Source organism: Zosterops lateralis (genome assembly GCF_965231275.1).
Source record: "Zosterops lateralis genome assembly, chromosome: 1".
Classification (NCBI taxonomy): domain Eukaryota; kingdom Metazoa; phylum Chordata; class Aves; order Passeriformes; family Zosteropidae; genus Zosterops; species Zosterops lateralis.
The window spans coordinates 24,576,450-24,596,560 of record NC_139762.1 but is presented as its reverse complement, the minus strand read 5'-3'; the positions used below and the strand labels follow the sequence as shown (position 1 = coordinate 24,596,560).

The following is a 20,111-nucleotide window of genomic DNA, read 5'->3' as shown; positions in this document are numbered from 1 at the left end:
ATAACTAGTTTAGACTTGTTTAGATACTTAAAGGCTACAACAGGAGCTATTTGGTGGTTTACGGTTTTAGTGTTTGCCAAGAACTAAGTCCTATCCCATTTTCTAATGGCCATTTTTTTTCAGTAGATAAAAACTTGCTCATTTTCTAAATGTCTAAGAGACATTTTTTTGTACTTTTAAAAGATCAAAATGTCCTTCATTAAAGACAGATTTAAAACATAGAGGTAGGAAAAAACCCACTTGAAGGCAGCATATTGAAACTTGTTTTTTCTACAGATCCTGGAGAGAAAAAGATCCTGGCTTCCGTCATATCAGCATCTGCCTCTACACTGACCCCAGTCCTTCTTCCTATGTTAAGGTGATTGGATCACTTTGTCCTTCCCCAGCAGCTGTCCAGCCCTGCAGGTCCTGCTGACTGAGCCATGTCTTGGTGAGGACAGTGGGTCTAAAGCAGAACTCTTGCAGTGGGGAGCAGGCAGGGTGCTGGGGTGGCATGAGACACACGGGGTTGTTCCTCTCTGTCCATAAGGGATGTGGGGCCCCTGTGCCATGGAGCACAAGGAAGAGTGGATCTGTCCAAAGGGGCCATGGTTGGGAGCCACTGCAGAGCCTTCCCAGGGGACTCCTTCTTTCCTGAGCAGCTGGAGGAGGGAGAAATGCTTATGAGAAATATGAATTCCATTTCCTAGTGGTTTTAAGAAGGTATCTTATTCCAGCTCCCCACTATGGTGATATGAATTCCAGAAAAGGCTACAGGGTGGAATACAGCCCCTTCACAGGCCCTTCTTCAGTGAGATGGAACTAGAACCATTTACATATATTAACTGAGATTTACAGAAAACAATAAAAAAACCCTGACATTGCAACCCGAGGCCAAGGGAAGAGATGGGACCTGTACAGTGCTTTTTGAGACAGCCCATCATTTTCTCAGACTGCAGAGTGGTACCAGGGGGGTGTCATAAGATGTGTAGGATTGCACTCATTCTGTGCAGGCACTGTTCTGCACTGACATTTGTCAGCTCTCAGTCTGTCATACTACAAGTAAATTTGGTTTGCAAATGTTTCCCCTCAAGCACTGCAAGATGTATTTGCCACATAAATTGTGTAACATTAGTTCCCTCTTTGAAAATTCAATCTTTTTATTCTTGCTGATATTTTTTTTTCTGTAGGTGACTAATGAAGAAAGTCACCCATTCCAGTTAACAGCTGAAAAATTAAAAGCCGCATTACAGAAACTAAAAAGCAGGTATCAATAACACTGATCTCAGATTCTCATGCTTTCCTTATTATTTTGCAAGCAGCGTATGTTCTCAGCATTGAAGTACTTGTACAGTTTCATCTCTGCAGCTTTTCAGTCTTGTGACCCAGGTGGGTCCAACTATGGCAACAAGAGCTGATTTTATAATTTAGGCACTGTAACAAAATGCAGAGAAACTCTCTGAATGTACTTTATGAAGAACAGTTCTTGTTTTTTAAGACCAAGTTTATTTCTCTGTAGATTTTAATGGAATTCAAAGTGTTGTAAACAAGATACTGTTCTGACCCTGAGAAGAGAGACTATGCTACTCTAGCAACCTACTCAGATAACTAAAGAAACATGTATAATGGGATTTTGTAGAGGTTTCTTCTCAGTTACAGCTAAGAAAATGTCAACAAGCAAAAAAAATCCAAGTGTAATTTTTCCAGGGTTTAGGAAACTTCATTTGTTCAAAACACTTAGCATGATCAGTGAATCTATTCTGATTGGGACTGCATAACCAGGGACAGTATTGCTTGTCACATTCAATTTTTTTCCACTTTCTTCTCTGTACTTTAAACTGCTTTTCTTCCCTATGTAAGTGTTTGGTTTTGTGAATGTCCACAAAATAGTGCTTGCTAGTATTTCAGGCTAAAATGTTTTCTGATTTTATTGTCTTGATATTTGTGATCTGCACATTTCATGGAAAATTATAGATGTGCTCACAGCTGTTTGTGCAAGATCCAATAGTGGCAGCACAGGCAAAACAGTAAAAAATTTTACCAAAGATGTGGTGATGAGGGATGGAGTGATGTTTCAAAACACTAAGCAAGATAGATTTCTTGTGTCCTCTTCCAAGATAGAAAACAAAGTTTAACAACAGATAGAGCATATTGTTACAAAGAAGGTCACTTACAAAGCTCAGTTTCAAGGTGACAAATAAAAACTGGGTATTTTGGATACAGACAAATGTGTCCATAACATTTTTTTTCTTAGCTTTATTGAAGTTGTTCTAATTATCTGATTGCTTGATCAGTGTGGTACCTGTGTTTAGACACTGTCTGTGCCTTTGTCAGACTCTGAGAGCCTGAGCATTCAGACCCTTCCCATTTGATCCTAGCAGAGGGAAGCAGCTTGAATCCCTGCTGTCCCTTTGGCTGTCAGACCAAATTTACTCTTTAGAGAACTCCACGTGTTTTTCAGCTTTCTAGAGCTGAAAATGTTCTCATTGGTAATATTACAGACTGGTTCTTTGGGTACATGTAATATCATAAATAGCTGGAGGAACTAGGCTAGAAAAGCAATTCAGAAACTGCCATCCCACAGCAGCTGATTCCGTGAAAAATAAATAATGCCTCAGTCCTCATTTTCTGTTCAGGATACGTCAGAGATCACGTACTCTAAATATGCTCCTGGGCAAGGTGTGCTGTGGAACAGCTGTTTGTGATGTCATCATTTTTTAATGTTATCTTTTTTCAGGTATTTTCTTCCTGTAGCCAGAATCAAAGGCAATGCACTGAAAGTTCACTGCTTGAGAAGGTCTTGCTCACAGTACATATTAACACTCAAAGACATTGCACATGGCAGGAAAAGTAAATACCAGGGCCTCCTCATTAGTGAACTTTTATTTCCCGGGTTTCTTGGGAGCTGTCTTTGCAAATAATGTCATTTGTGGGAATCTTGGGTGGAGTGAGAATTTGCAGTGGGTGAGGTTTTCTAAACATTAAAAATGTGGGAACAAAGCATGATTATTTAATTTTAAGTTTATCCCAAGCATTAAGTAATGTGGCAACTCCTCACATTGCTATGTTTAAAGTCTTCAAAGCCTGTGCTATAGCTGTGCATATTACAATGTCTTGTGAACTGTATATTTTAATCAGAATACTGAAAATACTGAATCAGGTGATATTCAAATTTTGCTGAACTTTTGTAACTGGCAAAATGTTTTTCTATATTCATGAGCTCTGTCTAAACATACATCTCTCAAACATTTGATACACCTTTCTGTATATGCATGCTGAGTGCTGAGGAAGCATTTATTTTTGGCTTCTGGGCTCCCTTTCAGATTATTTCTGTGTGCCTGTATTCATTGGATAGCAGTTTCATACATTAGCTATTAAAAAGTCCTTTGAGGTCTGTAATGTATACTCAATTGACAGCATTGTATGGGCACTTCTTTTGCATTGTTTTTGACTTTTTAAAAAAGTATTTGCAGAATTAATTCCCTTTTTGCTCCACTATTTATGTTTGGTGAGAGAAAACTAGAACTTCAAAATCAACAGAATGCTGCTATAGAGGCTCAGTAGGATTGTCTTGCTGTGGATCCCCATGCTTTTGATAAATGCTTTTATCCAATACTTAGACACATCAGTAAGTTTTCCTCCCCAATCTTTATTGCATGCTGAACAGTCCCAGCTCTCACCCTCTCCTTATATTTCAAATGACTCCTTGTATTTTAAATGACTCCCAGCTTTCACCCTCTCCTTGTATTTTCAAATGACTCCTTATTCTACAATCACTGGTGAGGCCCTTTGCTGGATTTGTTCAGGATGTCCATGCCTTGTACTGGCCAGCCCAGAGCCTGTGCCCCAGCACGCACGTGTGTGACACCAGTGCTGTGCAGACACCCGTGTGTTCAACATATTCATCTGACCTTGGCAGTGACTGAACAGTGAAACAGCACCAACAGCAAAAAAACCCTGCTGAGTAAGATTTTCAGGCCTGTGAAAAACAAAGGCTGGTAATAAAACACTACAGAAGACCTTCACAAAACTAGACTGTACTTGGCAGAAGAAATATCTTGTTAAAGGAAAGAAAAAATAATGTGATAGGGTCTAGTGCTCATTACTCCTCAGTGATGATTCCCCCATGAAACACTAGCCTGTTGTTAAGAGGAATTTGAATGTTAGAAATTACTAGAGAAGAAACAGAGAGACTTCAGAAAACATTCTTTAAAAAACCACCTTGCCTGTTCCTGCATGTGTGCTGTTAAATGTTATGTTCTGTTTACATCCCACTGCATCAAAAAGGATAGAGCAGAACTGGGGACATCAGAAACAAACAACCTATCACATGTGGCAGGAATGTGAGTGGGTAAAACCAAACTGACGAGATTTTTATTTTCCCCAGACCTTGCACTGACTTTTCCAATAATTTTCTAGAAGAGACATTTTTACTTTTTTCTGCCTTTGACTTTTGTGTCAAAAATATTGCTGGTCACTAAAAGCTGAGGTGGATGCTTCTTTCCTGATGGTCTCAATTTATTCAGGAGCTGCTGGGTTAAGCTTGACTAGAAAGTCCCCCAAAGAAGTACATTGCAATGTGTCCCTGGCATTGTCCCAGTATTTGTTCTTATGTATAGCTTTATATAGATATGTTAAGTTTCAACATATCATTTCCACTTATCAAGGGAGCAATTAAGCGATAGTCAGGCTCTGCAAACTCTGCAGGTATGAACTGGTTGCTTTCGGTTTTGTTTTGGCCAACAATAAAGAAGAAACAAGTCTTTTACCTTGCCCAGCAGTGGTCTGTTATGACACAGTTTAGAACGAGAGCCCTAAGAATGCTCCAAGAAATCCTTAAGGAGAGGTAACTGGAAAATTCTTAATGCAGATTCCCACAATTTGAGAAATACTTGAGAAGGGAACATGGATTAAAAGGACAGGCTACTCTTTGCTTTAATTCTTAATGACTTACTGAAATCTAGACTTGGGAAAGAAGAGGTTCCCAAATTCTGCTTACATAATTCAGATTCAGTACCACAAGCAGCCTTACAGTGTAATTTTATACAAAAGTAACCTAATCAGAAAGAAAGGGAACATTGACTACATACACTGAAAACGATTATCAAGGGTTTGACCATCTGAAGACAAAAATAAACATTCCTACTGAAGTTCCCTAGGGGAAGATTTGTGTTAAAAGTATCATGTGTGTTTTGAACATGGATCAGTTTACAACAGGGTACTTTACACTAATGAAGGCAGAGAGGTGTGATGGTCTTCAGCAAAGAAGTGCCCATGGACACTGATGGAGTGTAGGAAGACAGGTGGAACTACTGAAAGCAATTTGGCCCCTAGACAGCTTCATGAGAAAAGAGGAACACTCCTGCTCTGCTCTCCCTAAATGAAGGAGTTCACAAAATGTTGTAGGAGCCCAAATTGCCATATGTAGGCAGATGCCTGAGTCTAAATGCCCTGCACAGGATAATCGTGGTATTTTCAGTTAAAACAACCTTTCTATCAAAACTAGATTCCAGTAATACTTCTATTTGATTAGACACTGAAGCACTTAAGCATTTTATAAAGATGCATGAACCACCTAGAGATGTTGTCCATGAAGTTGTTCTTGTGACTGAAGCTACCAAACTAGAAAAGAAAAATAATCTCACTGAAGCTGTAAGCCAAATTCAAGAATATAAAATCACCAATTAGAAGGGCTGAGAAAAAAAATAAGGTAGTCTTCCTGAAGGTAAGCGTGACTGTGTGGGTGAAAGAGAAACAATTGCCAAATAAAAAATTCTATTGTCAGTGATCACGAGATTCTGCAGTGGGGAGCACACAAAAAGAAATGTTAACAACTATTAACTATTGTAAAAGTATTTCTGCTTAGGCACACAATCTTCCATAATTTTGGAGGGATGTAGTCTCCTATCTAATAGATCTACAAATTCTATCTGTATGAAAATAAAATTATAATTTGACTAATTCAGTAACTGTAAAGAGCAGTTGAAACTTCAATACTACGCCTATTAATATTTTTGTTCTTAGTTCTGTAAGTCTATTTAGAGCCTTTATTAATAATAATGCACAATATACCACCAACCACAAAAAAGGTACTCTTTGCTTCTCATATATTATTTTTAAAGTTGAAGGTTGCATTACCTGGAAGAAAAGCTATTGGACTGGCTTGGATACCAAGCTGTAGGGGCCTAATCCAGCCTCTGCCAGGATGACTGAGATGATTGTGATGTAGCACAGCACAGCAAGAGAGGAACCCCAGCCTCATTTTAGGAGCCCAAGGAGCCACACACTTATTTATCCATTGGGTTTGCATCATGTTTTCCCAGCAAGTATTCTGCTCCCAACAAAGCCATTGCCCAGACAGAAACCCTTCTCCAGTACGCATCATTTTGGTACAGTAACGTTCAAATCAGAGTTAAGGGCTACTCCTCCCACAGATTTCCTGCAACGTGTTCCTTGGGGCACAGGCCACAGGTCTATGCAGTACTCAGTATTTTACATATGCTCTGTGGCTTTTAGCTCTTGGCTTACAAGTTCCATCTTTAGAACTAAAATGCCTTTATGAAAATTAAGGCACAGCTTGTTGGCTGGTCACAAAACTCTGGAGCTCAACACAAGGCCATAAATTCAGCAACAGTGCCTCCACTCAGAGTCCAGTGATGCAAATATGAAGCCTCCCTACTTTTTGGCATGGGGGATTACCAAGCTAGAAGGCAGAAATGGGTGAGCACAGCTCCCTCAGCTGCAGGGCATCAAAGCCTGTCCCCACAGGATCCTCTGATATCCCTTCTGCTGTTGAGTCTGTTTTTCAGGTCTTCCTTTTGTCCTCCATCTTCCTAATATGAGAGAGATGAGGAATTTTCAGAGACATTGCTCTCGGAGGTCCCACCCTTCAGCTATGTCCATCTATAAGAAGCTGTCAGGCAAGTCTGTCATTTTCCCTGTGTTACTGGGTGATGTTCTGAATACAAGGAAAACAGGACAGTGCATCCATTCAAATATCTATAAATGAAGTTTGAATGTTGTAACTATCAAATATCAAATATCTATCAAATATCTATAAATGAAGTTGTAACACTTCACAAGTCATTGCCTGCAGATTCACTCTCTCTTGAGAACTTACAATCAGAATTCTTGCTCATTTTAATTATTTTTTAACATTTCTCAGTATAATAAAAATTAAAATAAAAATACTTAGTGTTTACTAATACAAGTTGTTCCGTAGCTCTCTGAAAAAAAGGAGGTTTTTTTTAGACAAAAAGTTGGAAGTATAATACTTGAATCACCAGCAGCACTGAATTTTAGAAAGGTGTATTCTGATGAAAAATGAGTTATCCCTTTTATATTACAATTTATTGACAAATAAGGTAAATGGCAAAAAGTACTTTTCACTTGTTGTACCTTGTAGGAACTCAAAAAACCAAAACAATGCAAGCATTGTTCTCCTCCTTATTCCTCTGAAAATCTGTCAAGGAAAGCAGCAAGGCTTCAGTGAACTCAATGACCATCAAGGTCTTTTCCAACCCTGATAATTCAGATAAGGTAAAACAGCCCACAGAAGAGGACAGGTCCATGGATTATGCTGAGGCAGCACAGGGACTTTACAGTGAGCCCAAGTGAAAACCCTGTGGACTCCAGAGAAAGGAGGGAAAACATTTGAGTCAAGGGAGTCACTCTGGTTATTGTAAATGTAAGACCTGTTATTTTTATTTTCTTGTAATTGTTAATAAAAAAAAAGAAAAAATCCCAGAGGAATTGAAAGGAGAGAATGGAGAAAAGGGAGGTCATTTCAGGATTAATTACTGCAAGACACTAAACATGGGCACACATCTCATCTTTGTAAACAACTGAGGGTTAAGATTTAACTCTGTATTAGCAATATATTGCTAACTTCTGAGCATTCTGAATTATTAACAGTATCACTTAACTTTAGATCTGCTCCATTAAGGCTGACTGTTCTTTGTATTTGAAGAGGGCAGAAGAGAGGCCACAGGCCAAAACAAATCCATCTGGTTCCTGCCCTCACAGGTCCCACTGTATGAAAAGTTGTCAATACCTGAGACTTTCAGATATGTTACCTCTTAAATCAAAGCCTTTCAGAAAGTTAGAATATAAGCCTAGTGCAATGTTTTTATGCATTCATACAATACCTTAAAGGTGATTTGGGCCTTCTGGGTGCTGGTCACATAAGTTCATACAAAGGAAAAATACCGGAAAAGATCAGTACATTTAAATTTAAGGCCACTTACAGCTCTTATCCTTCACAGGCAGCAGGAACCACTAAGCCCTTGGGATTCAGGCCATACAAGCACATCTCATTGTGTTTGGAGCTGACTGGCTTGTAAACGGTTTAGGGCAGAAAACTCCATTGGTATTTTAGTATGTGGCATTTCTCATGTCCTGCTATTTAAACATTTTCCTTGTTATGCTGACACTGTCAATATATAAAATTAGTTTTTATTTCCTTTACTGATTTTTTTTTCATTTGAATTGCCTGACCATTTTTTCCCTTACCATCATTAACTGTGAAGACTGAAAAAATGATTTAAAACAAATTTTATGAGTCCAAGCTAACAAGCAAACAAATACTAACAATCCGAAACTCAAATCATGTCAGTGTTGGCTTGCCCAGGAAATGCAGATACATGGCTGCCATGAGGATGCCAGGAAGGCAAATAACACTACTTTTTGAATTTGCATCCAATTTTCTAGGAAATTTATGCTCTTATATAAGTAAGTTTAACAGAAAGCTACACACAGAGGCCCACATTTCCAATTCAGATGAACAAAATTCCCTTAAAAGGTGACTGTTGGAGTCCCTCCTTGCAGGTGAGGTTTTAGTCTGGAGAAATCCAGGTAGATCACTCCTCTCTCAGAAAACTGTTAACTGCATCACTGACCATTTTAGTATTTAGGAGAAGCTAGTCTTAAATTATTTAACAAGGATATAAAACCAGCAGTCACAGTTAACTAAATTAAACAGTTATATAAAATCCTGGATGATTATGTCTTTTAAACTCCTCTTCTGGAAGATAACTTAAAAGTAAAAATGAACACTACAAGTAACTTTCGGAAGTCAAAGATGACTCCTGAAACTTGTGGCTTTGTCCCAAGATTTGCAATAATATCTGAAGAACAGAGCACTGAAATGATGCAGCAACTGGAATAAAAACTTCCACTTCAAAGATCTGATATATCTAAAATAAATAAATATCATAATCCATAAAGTGAACCGGCACATTTCATAATTTTTAAAACTGTTTGTATGGGGTTTATAAACTGCAGGATACACCCAAAATAACTAGTCTGAAGTATTCCTTAAAAAAATTATAAATTATTTGCTACAGTTTCTTTAATGGAGATTGCAGGAGTAGGTCCCACATGAGTCCATATATAGCCCTTCTCTGGCCTTGTAGGAACAGTAGGGAAGGGAGATGATCGAGATTTGAAATATTCCGAAGGTGCATGACAAACAAATTCTAAATATTCCATTTTCCTTGGGAGATCTTCTTCTGGTCCTAGGGGAAAAAAAAAATCTTTAAAGACAAAACTTAAAGGCATAAAATTAAGTATGTTGAATAAAAATATGCCACAATGCCAACACTCCCTTACAGAATTTGTCTTTGCAATCCATTACTGTCCTAGGAAGGTAGTCTCCTGTGTCAGGCAAGAAACCTCTACCTTTAATTTTGCTGGGCTGATCTTCCCCTCAAGTCTCATTTGAAGCATTCTGGTGTTTGAGTGAAGTACTGTAGTTCATATATTTAAAATACATTCTATTTGTGTCCTGTTAGAAGGACTTCTCTGAATTACTAATTTTATCATCAGTAGCAGAACAGTCTCTATGCCAGTGCTTGCATGCTATGTCTTTTGAATACCCAGGATAAAAATCAAGTAATTCAGGTCATTTTAAATGAAACAACCAGACTATTATATCAGAATCAAAGTTACTATGGTTTAAACCTATCTATAGAGCAGTAATTTGATCTTTAAAGCTGCACAGCTGTAATTGTCCCCACAAACACCCAGATAATCACAGTACAAGATAATCACACTGCAACAGTGGTAATCATATTATATGCACAAGATAAATAAACAGAGTTATTACAGTAAATGAAATGTTTACAAGATTAAAGTCTGAAATGTGGAACTTGCACTAAATACCTTGAGAAGCTAAAATATTAGTTTAAAGAATACAACTCTGCATTAGCATAGGTACATCCAAGTAGTTGCATGAAGTGAAGGCTCAGAGAATACCTATGATATAGGATGCTGGGTCAAAACAGTCTTTGGGGCTGGCTTGTGTAGGAATGAGCCAGGTTAGTGCAGCACTCTTTTCACAGTATTGGTCCTGAATAAAGCCACGGATCTGAGCGTAGTATGTTCTTCCATCCTGCTCATCAACCACCGAAACAACATCTCCAATTTGGTAGTATACACCCTAGGAGACATACAAATGACCCTGAAATCAAACAACTTGATTTTGTCAGCTTCACTTCACATTCTGATTCACATCTTAAATTATCCTAAATTATGCCAGTCTTGAGATGCAGCTTCAATTTAGCCACATGCAAAAGAATGGTGGCCTAAGAAAGAAAGGTGTGTGTTTCTAAAACAGATAAAAAGAACACAAAACCCCCCAAACAATCCTATTCACAACAGCACAAAGTATAAAGTAGCAACATTTTATGTAAGGAGGTTAGACAGAAGTTTTGCTATAATTCTCAGGAATTTCTGATAAAAACAAACACACGAGACAGCAATTCTTTTCTGAATTGGTCAACAGCAAACAAGAGATTAATCTGGAATGCCAGGCATGAAGCATCAGGTCCCTGGAGAGTATATGGAATCACAGGCCACCACTGGCTGTGCAGTCTCTCACTGCCTATCCTGACTTTTTGGGAGGGGGAAAGGGAGAAAAAACCTTCTGTTTGCTTGTACTGCTGGGAAGCAAATTTCAGAACTTCAGAACACCAACACATTGGCATGCTGGTAAAGCTGCTCTCAAGCATGAATGTGAGAAGGCTCCCTCCTGCTTCACTGCAAGTGCCAACAGATCTTGTTCCCAGGGTGTTTGAGGCTGCTTGCACCATCTCTCAAATGGGAGCCAGCTGAGATGTTGGGGCACTGCAACCCACCCTCTCTACGGGAAGTATGTTCTGCACCTAAGGTAGGAAATGTCACAGAAATCTAAATAATCATCTCCAGTCACTTGACCTCTGCACAGTGCAAGTTAAGTTTTAAAATGCTGACAGCAATAATTACAAAAAAATGAGATGCATTTTTTCTTGGAAGAGAAAAACCTGGGACAATGATAACTATTTAAACTACTTAGGTAAACTACCTTGCAAGACTAAATGGCAGCAACTATGGCAAACCATAATCTTACACAACTGTTAGGCAAGGAAGAACAGTTTCTGTGACTATTCCTCTAGTCCTTTCACTGCCCATGATAACTCTTGAAACTGGAAACAGAAACTGGATAATCATTTTTGCAAATAGATTTGCATAAACCATACCTTATAAAAGATTGATTCTGCTGTAATTATAGTGGATACAGAATCAGGAGCCTTGATGGGCTAAGAAAAGAACACAGAAATAGAAAATCGAGAGCATTAAATCAAATCAACCGTAAAGTTCCAGAAATTATTTTTCCTTTTAGACAACATACAGATACATTATCTCCTAAAAAAACTAGCAGACATTATTACTTTAAAGCCCAGAGCAGCAGCGCTCACGTTTTCATCTCCAGCATTACCCGCGGACAAGCGAGTGCCCAACTCCCCCCGCGGTCCTGGTCTGTCTCCGCTCCCCCCGCGGGCCCCGTGTCCCCCCGCCCGCGGCCCCGCGCTGCCACACGCGCTCCGCCTTACGTTTTTGAGCTTGAAGATGTGCCTCCTGCCCTTGCCCTTCGTGGAAACCTTCTTCTCCGCGGCGGGCGCGGACTTGTACTTGGTGTTCCTGAGCCGCGCGGAGCGGCGGTGGATCTCCTGCTTGCTCTGCGGGGATCAGCGGGATCAGTTAGGGGGGACACCCGGACAGCCCCGGCCCCGCCCGGCCCCACCCCGGCGGCCCCACCGCCCCCTCAACCCCCTCAGGCCGCTCACCTGCTTCCCGCCGCCGCCGCCGCCGTTGCTGTGCTGCGCCGCCGCCGAGGTGGTGGCGAAGGCGGCGGGGGGCGGCGGCGCCGAGCGGGCCGTGCAGTTGTTGCACAGGATCTCGCCTTGCCCGCCCTTCTTCCACATGGAAGAGGACGTGCTGCGGCACACGCTGCAGGTGGGCTTCAGCCCCAGCGGCATCTTGAGCCCGGCGCGGGGCCCGCGGGCCCGGCAGGAGCGGCGGGAGCGCGGCGCCCACGGCGGCCCCGGCCCCTCCCGGCGGCGGCGGATGTGGCGGCGGCGGGCCCGGAGCGCGGGGCCCGGCCTGCCCTCTGCTGGCGGCGGCCCTGCCCCGGCCCTGCCCCTTCCCCTTCCCGGCGACAGACGGGCCCCGGCGCCGTCAGGGGCTGCCCTCCCCGGCCGGAGCCGCGGCACAGCGAGCGGCGCCCCGTCAGCGCCGGCGGGGACGGAGGCGGCAGGGCCGAGGCCGGTGGGGCAGTCGGGGCCGGGGGGAGACCTCGCAGCACCTTCCGGGGCCTGAAGGGGCCCTGCAGGGAAGGCAGAGAGGAACTCTTCATCAGGAACAGCAGTGACAGGACGGGGGGAATGGGTACAAATTGGAGCATGGAGCATTTAGATGAGATATTAGGAAGAAATTCTCTACTGTGAATGTGGTGAGATACTGAAACAGGTTGCCCAGGGAGGCCGTGGATGCCCCAACCCTGGCAGTGCCCAAAACTGCAGGACAAGGCCCTGAGCAACCTGAACAGCCTGGGAGGTGTCTCTGCTCATGGCAGGGGGGTTGGGACTAGATGATCTTTAAGGTACTTCTAACCCTTAACATTCTGTGATTCTGGGCAGCAGGAGCCGTCTCTGGTTCTGTTCCTGTTTGCAGGGGATACCAGGTGCTGCCATTCAGGGATTTATAGCTGTCACTTTTCCGGCTCAATAGAAAATTGGAGGACAGGGGATAGACAGCCATGATTGTCCCGATTTAGGAGAAAGTGTTGGTGGACCTTACCCTCAACATACACTAGTTTTGGTCTTCATTTAGATTAAGTATTTGGAAAAAGTCCTCTGCTTTGAAGATGTTGAGGCACTGAAACAGGCTGCCCAGAGAAGTTGTGGATGCCCCATCCCTGGAAGTGTTCAAGGTCAGGTTGAGTGGGGCTCTGAACAACCTGGTCTAATGGAAGGTGACCCTGCCCATGGAGTGGGTGGTCAGAACTAGATGATCTTCAAGGTCCCCTTCAAACACAAACCATTCTATGCCCCTCTTGCAAGGAACCTCAGTTGTATATCAAGTAGTTTAAAAGGCCAGGGAATGAACAGGCGCCTTTGTGAAGCCTTGAGAGCCAAATGTAGGAGCCATGGATCTGACAGTGGTTCCTCACCTACTGCCACTCACATGGCCCCAGACCATTGCATGTAGATGTTTTTCTAGTTGGATATTATGAAAGAAATGCCCAGCCATGCATGAGGATTTGCAGTTTCTTAGTTCCTATATTCAGTTTCCATCCTTAGGGTTTATTTAAAGCTTCTTTGGTGCAAATGAAATTGATTTTTGTCTTGTCCTCAGTGGACACAAATAGCCATAATTTGCAGTCATCTATTAAGAGATGCTCATGCATCGTGCAGTGGATGCAGGGTGTGCCTGGGCTGGTACTGGCTCATGGACAGCTATGTTTAACCTCTTGCATGCCTCTTCCACACCAACTTTGACTTTCTTGTCTCAGGTGCTAAATTTATTCCTCAATTTTGATATCAATCAATCAATCAATCAATCAATCCTGATTTGCCCTCATCTCTTTTCAAGGTGTTTATACTTAACGGGTGCTGTTATTTTGTTTTCTGTTTCTTTAATGCATCTCTCTGTAGTTGTGTTTTGCAGATCAGCAATCTCTCAGAGCCCTTAAGCTCTTCCCATCACTTACTTTTTTTCCAGCTTCTGCCTGCTTTTGTTCCCAACCACCCACCTCTGCTGGGCCCCTCTCACTGCCATCACGTTGGCATGGCTTCACTAGTCTGCATAGAAACAGGCTAGAAATGAGTGACAGTGCCCATTTCTGTCCAGAGAAGTAACTAATACTTTGTGAAGGTTTTTATTTTGTGGATTTTATAAGATTTATTGTTAATGGACAGCAAATAAAAGTTGCTGTTGTTTTTTCAACTCTGGTTCTACCATCTTCCCGACTCCTGACTCCTAAGCCCTTGGTCTTTCTGAAACCACATGCAGGGGCTTTTCTGTCACAAATGTAGAATGTGTGTGGTTTACGTATATGTGTATACTCTTAATTAAATGTGCTGCTGTATATTGTTGATAACTTACCCACAGTGAATATTCTTTCTGCTTTTAAATAATGACTTGATCAAAAAATACCCAAATCAATAAAACTCAAGCTTAAAGAAACCTAATCTGAGGTGATAGTTTAAGATAATTGAAAAAATGGTTTAGACAATAGTTTTTACTTTGTCAAAAAGTTTTAGATCAGTATTTCTTGAGAAGTGTGGTTCTGTCATTTAAATGGAACCACAGTAAAACAACACCCTGAGATTAGATCAACACCCTGTTCTTGTTAGGATTATTCTGTTGGCCTTGTGTAAGGCCAGAGGGAGGCAGGGACTGCTGTCAGTGCTGTCTGATCATCCCTACCTTGCCTGGAAGGTGACACAAAAAACATTGGTTATGATGTTTTGTCAGAAATTATACCCAGCATATCTTTTATCTTAGGCAATAGCTGAAATGTTCTGAGAGTTGCTGAATACCTGGTAGTTACAGGTAGGAGAGGTGGGGCTCAGGACTTCTTAAAGTACCCCTCTCCAGAGGATCCCAAGCCTTATGATGTCCCAAATTTTGAGCATCCTCTAGTTTCCTGATTCTCCTTAACAGAACTGCCTCTCTTTGGAGCTGGAGTGGGTTGGCTCAGTCTGAGGCCTGACTGAAGTGCCTGATGCAGCTGAGGCCTTTTGTGCTGTGTAAGCTCAGCTAAAGTTGTAAATGTTTTTTTCCAACTAATGTGTATTTTCAGTTTATTTTTACTACAGTAAGAGAAAGGGCTGCCCTTTGGAGTCATCAGAGCCCATCCCTGCTCTCTGAAACTTCCAATGCAGACTCCACAAAGAAGTGGAGGAAATAAAATGTTGGCTCCACCTGTGGAGGGGGACTGTGTTAGAAACACTCTGGCTGTCAGTACAGAACTGTTTCTTGGGAGCTCTCGGTGAGAGTGGTTTTATTGGAAGTGATGCACATCCTCACACACTGCTCATTTCCTGCTTCAGGAGTTGAATCGTTCTGCAGTGGATTTAATTGCATTGCTTCCTCCTAGTTTCTTACTGCTATCCTACAGGCAGATGGCTCACAGCTGAAGAATCCTTTATTCTTACTATGTCACTGTGCCACAGTCAGCTGCAGAGGATGCACACGGAGTGCTTCTCCAGAAATATTTGTGTTGTAAATGCATGAAATTGGGTACAAATCTGATGGACTGGTGCACTCTGCATTTCCACATGGTTCTGTTCTAGGTTCTGTGCTCAACAGCTCTCTTGTGAGAAAAGCAGCTTGCATTCCCTTAATTCCCAGAGCCACAACTGATGCTATTCTTGAGATGTGTTGCACGGTTATTATTTGCATAAGTAACATGCATCACATGTCTTTGCAACATTTGGGTCTTAATTACTCATTCAAGCTTGTAGAAGAGCCAAGAATTCACCCCAGATTTTGTGAGGTCTTTGTTTTTGGCCCTCATGAGGGAAATGGGTAGGTAAAGCAATGGGCACAATGGCATAAAATGACCACGAGTACTTGGTTCTTTCAAGGCAAGTTAAAGCTGTCTCTTGAATCAGACAATTGCTTGTAAAGAATGTGGCTATCATTGTGTCCGTGTTTTGGCTTCCATTCTCACCAGCCTCCCTGAGTATTACAGTGGGATGCCTTCTCTGAGGGTGCTGAGGCACTGGAACAGAGAAATTTGGAACGCTCCATCACTGGAAGTGTTCGAGGCAGGGTTGGATGGAGCTCTGAGCAGCTCGGTCTAGTGAAAGGTGTCCCTGTGCATGGAAGGGGGATTGGAACAACATGGTCTTTAAGGTCCCTTCCAAGCCAAACCAGCGTGTGATTCCATGATCTTGGCATGCTTGGTGGAGGAAGCTGATGACATTACTGTAACAATGAACAAAACAGTTTAGTGTTATTAATGTAACAGAGACACTCTGGAATTTCCTGGTAACAATGGAGAGTGGATATTTAGTGGCACTTAAGTAACACTAATTAAGAGAATCTTTCACAAAAATTAGTCCCCCTCTTTAGCACCACTATTTGTAGTGACAAGGCATTACTCTACAAAGAACAAGTGCACAATATGGCTGTAGCAATTAAGACAAATTCTATTTTAGATTTTTTTCAAAGCTTAATGATGATGGTACCTTATATTTACAAATCAAAATATTCTGCTTACTACATGGTGTCCAGCTAATCTGCACAGTACTGAACACACCCTAAAAATGTCCATCAGCAGTCTCAAGGATCTGCTACAGTAAGTCTAAGATGTAATGAGACAGAACGGGATTAGTTTAAGTAATAAATGTTTAATCAAAGAATTTTACATATTATTAACAGCATTCATTTGGCCAAACATCTACATGGTTGTAGTATCCTACTTGTATATAAAGTGGGAATGTATCAAGTATAGACTATGAAAGTGCAAATAACAATTCAAGGTTAGAGTAATTTTTTTACATTATAAAATTAACAGGTTTACAAAATAGTCTTGCCAAACTTTTATTTTTGAATTGTAAAGTCAATGACTATGGTGTTAAAATAAGTACCAAGAAAATACAAATTTAATAGTCTAATTTCATGCTCATAAGAGTAACACGGAAACAATGGATATACTGCACAACCTAACCAAATTACATAAAACCAGAACCCACAAACTTCACTATCTTCACAGAGAGCACTCTTACATATCTTACTGCAACTTTGCAAGACATCTCAATGCAATACACAATCTTTTTGTGAGAATCTTTCTATTCAGAAATTACCATTCAAGGAAGCTATGTGAGTTAAACAACTTTCAGACCAATTCATGATGACAGTTCATGAAGGACCGTTTCAGTTGAAGGACTTTATACCTATAGGTATTTTTCAAAGGCTCAATATTATGTCAGGAGTAGGGTGGCTAGAGGAAAAGTTGGAAAATTATTTAGACTATTCTAATTCATTCTCTCTAAAGATGCTTGAAAATGGACAAGGTTTTTATGGGATAAGGGTAAAATAGTCTTATTTCATTTTTAACTAATATGAACCTTGTAACTGCAAGGTTCCAAAGCTGGATTTGCATGAATTAGTTACCAAAACACTCACTTGAACTCACAGTAATCAATACATAAACTTTGCTATCATGACACTTGCCTATACACACTCAGTAGTAGTAAACTTTTATATCATATCAACAAATTTCTGGTAACAGTTAAGCAAAACTTAAAATGGAGTGTAGGCAATTTGCTCATGTTATGAAAAGTTTTGATTATATGTAATTAAAACAGCCATTTGAACAACTTATTCTAGTTGTAATTACATACTGTACCATTGTATCTCACTAACTGTAGATTGATGCTTTTAAGCAAATCTAAAACCAGTATTTCTGTTTTTCACGGTACAACAACTAGGAAAAGGTTTTTTGTGGGTTTTTTTTTTTTTTTAATTTTTAATTTTTTTTTCTTACACTAAACAGTAACCACACAGCAAATGAATATTGTGCAATTGAACAAATACCTAGTAGTGTTTTGTATATGCAAAAACACTGACTGAACGTTTAGTTATTTACTGTAAAGGCAAGGCCATGGGTGGTTTTATGGAGGTCTTTGCAATTAATAGCATAGTTACTCCAGAACAAACACTGAATTTGAATTACTTGTTTAACTGTGGCAACTATCCAGTTGGGTTAGGCAAAGGCACCGTAACATGTTGAGCAGGATGTGTTGTGTTATCTGAACTTTTAATTGTGGGACTGGCTAATATATGAAAATTCTGTATTCCTATATTTTTTATAAAATGTTATCATTAAAAGTAATTGCACTATTAGTGCATAAAATGCTTTGTAGAATTATGAAAAAAAAAAAAACAACTATGATTGCACTTCCATTAAAGTGTCTCTTAAAATACAGCATAGCTGTTGCTAACTCACTGTATTTTAATATTTAAAATAACTGTTTAACAGCAGCATTAGGTTTTATTAACTTAAGATACAGGCTACATTTAATTAAATGCAGTCACCATGGCAACATATGCCAGTTAAATTTAGAGAAGCAATGCTACCCAGTGGTTTCTTTCACTGCTAAGAATTGTGGGATTAGTTGGATAGAGTAACACTGCACTGTTTCATTAGGCTACTGCCAGTTAACTTTTCACAGTTTGGCACATTTGGACTGTAAATAGACATGAAAAAATCTTTGATTTTAAAGGGAATAAATATCCCCTAACACTTGTTCCTGGAGCAGTACTACAGAGAAGCATTAAATACCTCTGTTCACACTGCTAACAAAAATGAAAAATGAGTAAGGAAAAGTTATGGAAAACAAAACCAAAATGCAAATGAACTACTAGATGTTATTTTGGTGAAATTATGAGTTCTAAAAAATGGAATAAACTATTTCTTAGGAAAACCAACCAAAATAATCAGTGTAAGCCTTTAATCCATACTTTCAAGTTAAGGATCATCAACCTAAGGCTAAACAGATGCTGCATTGTATTAGGAATGTGGAATACAACCTACTTATTCCTTTCTCTTGAGAGCAAAAAGGCAAATACTACCTAGTTAAATGCAAAGGATATTCCTTGAAAGGTTCACATTATTATGAAGAACTACAATTCAAGAAAACTCCTAAATATCCGTTGTTATGTCAGTGGTTACAACTGAGCTGCAATTATGTGGATCAAAGCCTCCATAATGCTTACTCCACATACTGTACCATCTGTCACTGCCATTCTTTTACTCCAGATTTATATTTATTCAAACCAGATGCACATGTTCAGTCCATTCACTTGAGGTTTGAGGAGTCTGACTTGAACTATCTCCTGAAGCATCTAGGGTGCTTGTTACCTCCCTGTTATTATCACCAATTTGTGATAGTGTTTCACTTGGAATAATGTTTTCTTCAGATGTGCTTTCCTCTGTTTGGGTTCCTCTGCCTTCATTTTTGAGTGCATCCTCAAACAGTGCATGTTCTTCCTGAGGCTCCAGCCCTGTGTCTGTAAGGTTTGGTTGCCCTGCTGACCCATCTTCAGTACTGGGTTGCTGTGACTCCTCATCTGTTTCTGTACTTGTTGAGGGGATCAGAGCAATACTCTGTGGGTTCATGTCATGAAACCAGGCCATAATATTTCCAAGCAGATTTTCATTGGTATTGGGATCTTGACTGCTGGAATCAGCATCGCTGGACGTTGAGTATAATCCACTTCTTGTCTCACTGCAGGGGTGGGAATGAAGACGATCGGCTGAGAAGGGATCGTTGCCTGCACCCAGTCTCATCAGACTGTCACCAAGTTCTAGCAGCTCAGAGCTGCTCAAAGCACCCCTTGGGTTGTCTATACTTATGGGAGTAGAGTCCAGTCTTGTAGGCAAAGAGGTACCTATTGCTCCTAAAGATGCCTCATTATTCAGAAAGTCTCTAGTTTCTTCATCTATGGCCAAGCCAGATTCTTGTAATGACAGCTGAATAGCTAGCAGGATGTTTGGGTCATCTTCATCCAGAGAACTCAGAGCCTGTGGAAATACATAAGGTTGCTCTCAGAACGAAACTTGCATCTTGTTACATATTTTGGATGAAAAGTAATTTTGACTAAAATCTGAAATTCATTCATTATTCCCACATGTCCTTTATCAAAATCAATTTTTACCAGCAGAGCTGACAACACGATATAAAAGGTAACTATTGTTATGTCAGTGATTGTTTAGCAATTCTTACCATTGTGAATGTGTAATTTGTTGTAGATTTTCCCTTTTTCCTTAAAGAATTAAGAAAATTTGCAGAGACAAA

At 40.4% G+C, this 20,111-nt stretch overlaps 2 protein-coding genes across 5 annotated transcripts in view; both read right to left on the bottom strand.

Moving 5' to 3' along the window:
• Window positions 1–7,031: 7,031 nt before the first annotated feature.
• On the bottom strand, window positions 7,032–12,275 carry GATAD1 (GATA zinc finger domain containing 1; the record flags this gene model as incomplete). Its single annotated transcript, XM_083877258.1, has 5 exons — window positions 7,032–9,494; window positions 10,234–10,417; window positions 11,496–11,555; window positions 11,850–11,975; window positions 12,084–12,275. 5 exons carry the CDS (start codon window positions 12,273–12,275, stop codon window positions 9,304–9,306), a joined length of 753 nt encoding a protein of 250 aa, XP_083733384.1. The 3' UTR covers window positions 7,032–9,303.
• Window positions 12,276–17,759: 5,484 nt separating this feature from the next.
• The window catches only part of ANKIB1 (ankyrin repeat and IBR domain containing 1), an 86,997-nt gene continuing 84,645 nt past the window's right edge, over window positions 17,760–20,111 (bottom strand). For all 4 annotated transcript variants that reach the window (XM_083870636.1, XM_083870639.1, XM_083870638.1 and 1 more), the window contains one exon: window positions 17,760–19,837. In XM_083870636.1, coding sequence (XP_083726762.1) covers window positions 19,085–19,837 — 753 coding nt within the window. In that variant the 3' untranslated portion in view covers window positions 17,760–19,084. The remainder of the gene's footprint in view (window positions 19,838–20,111) is intronic.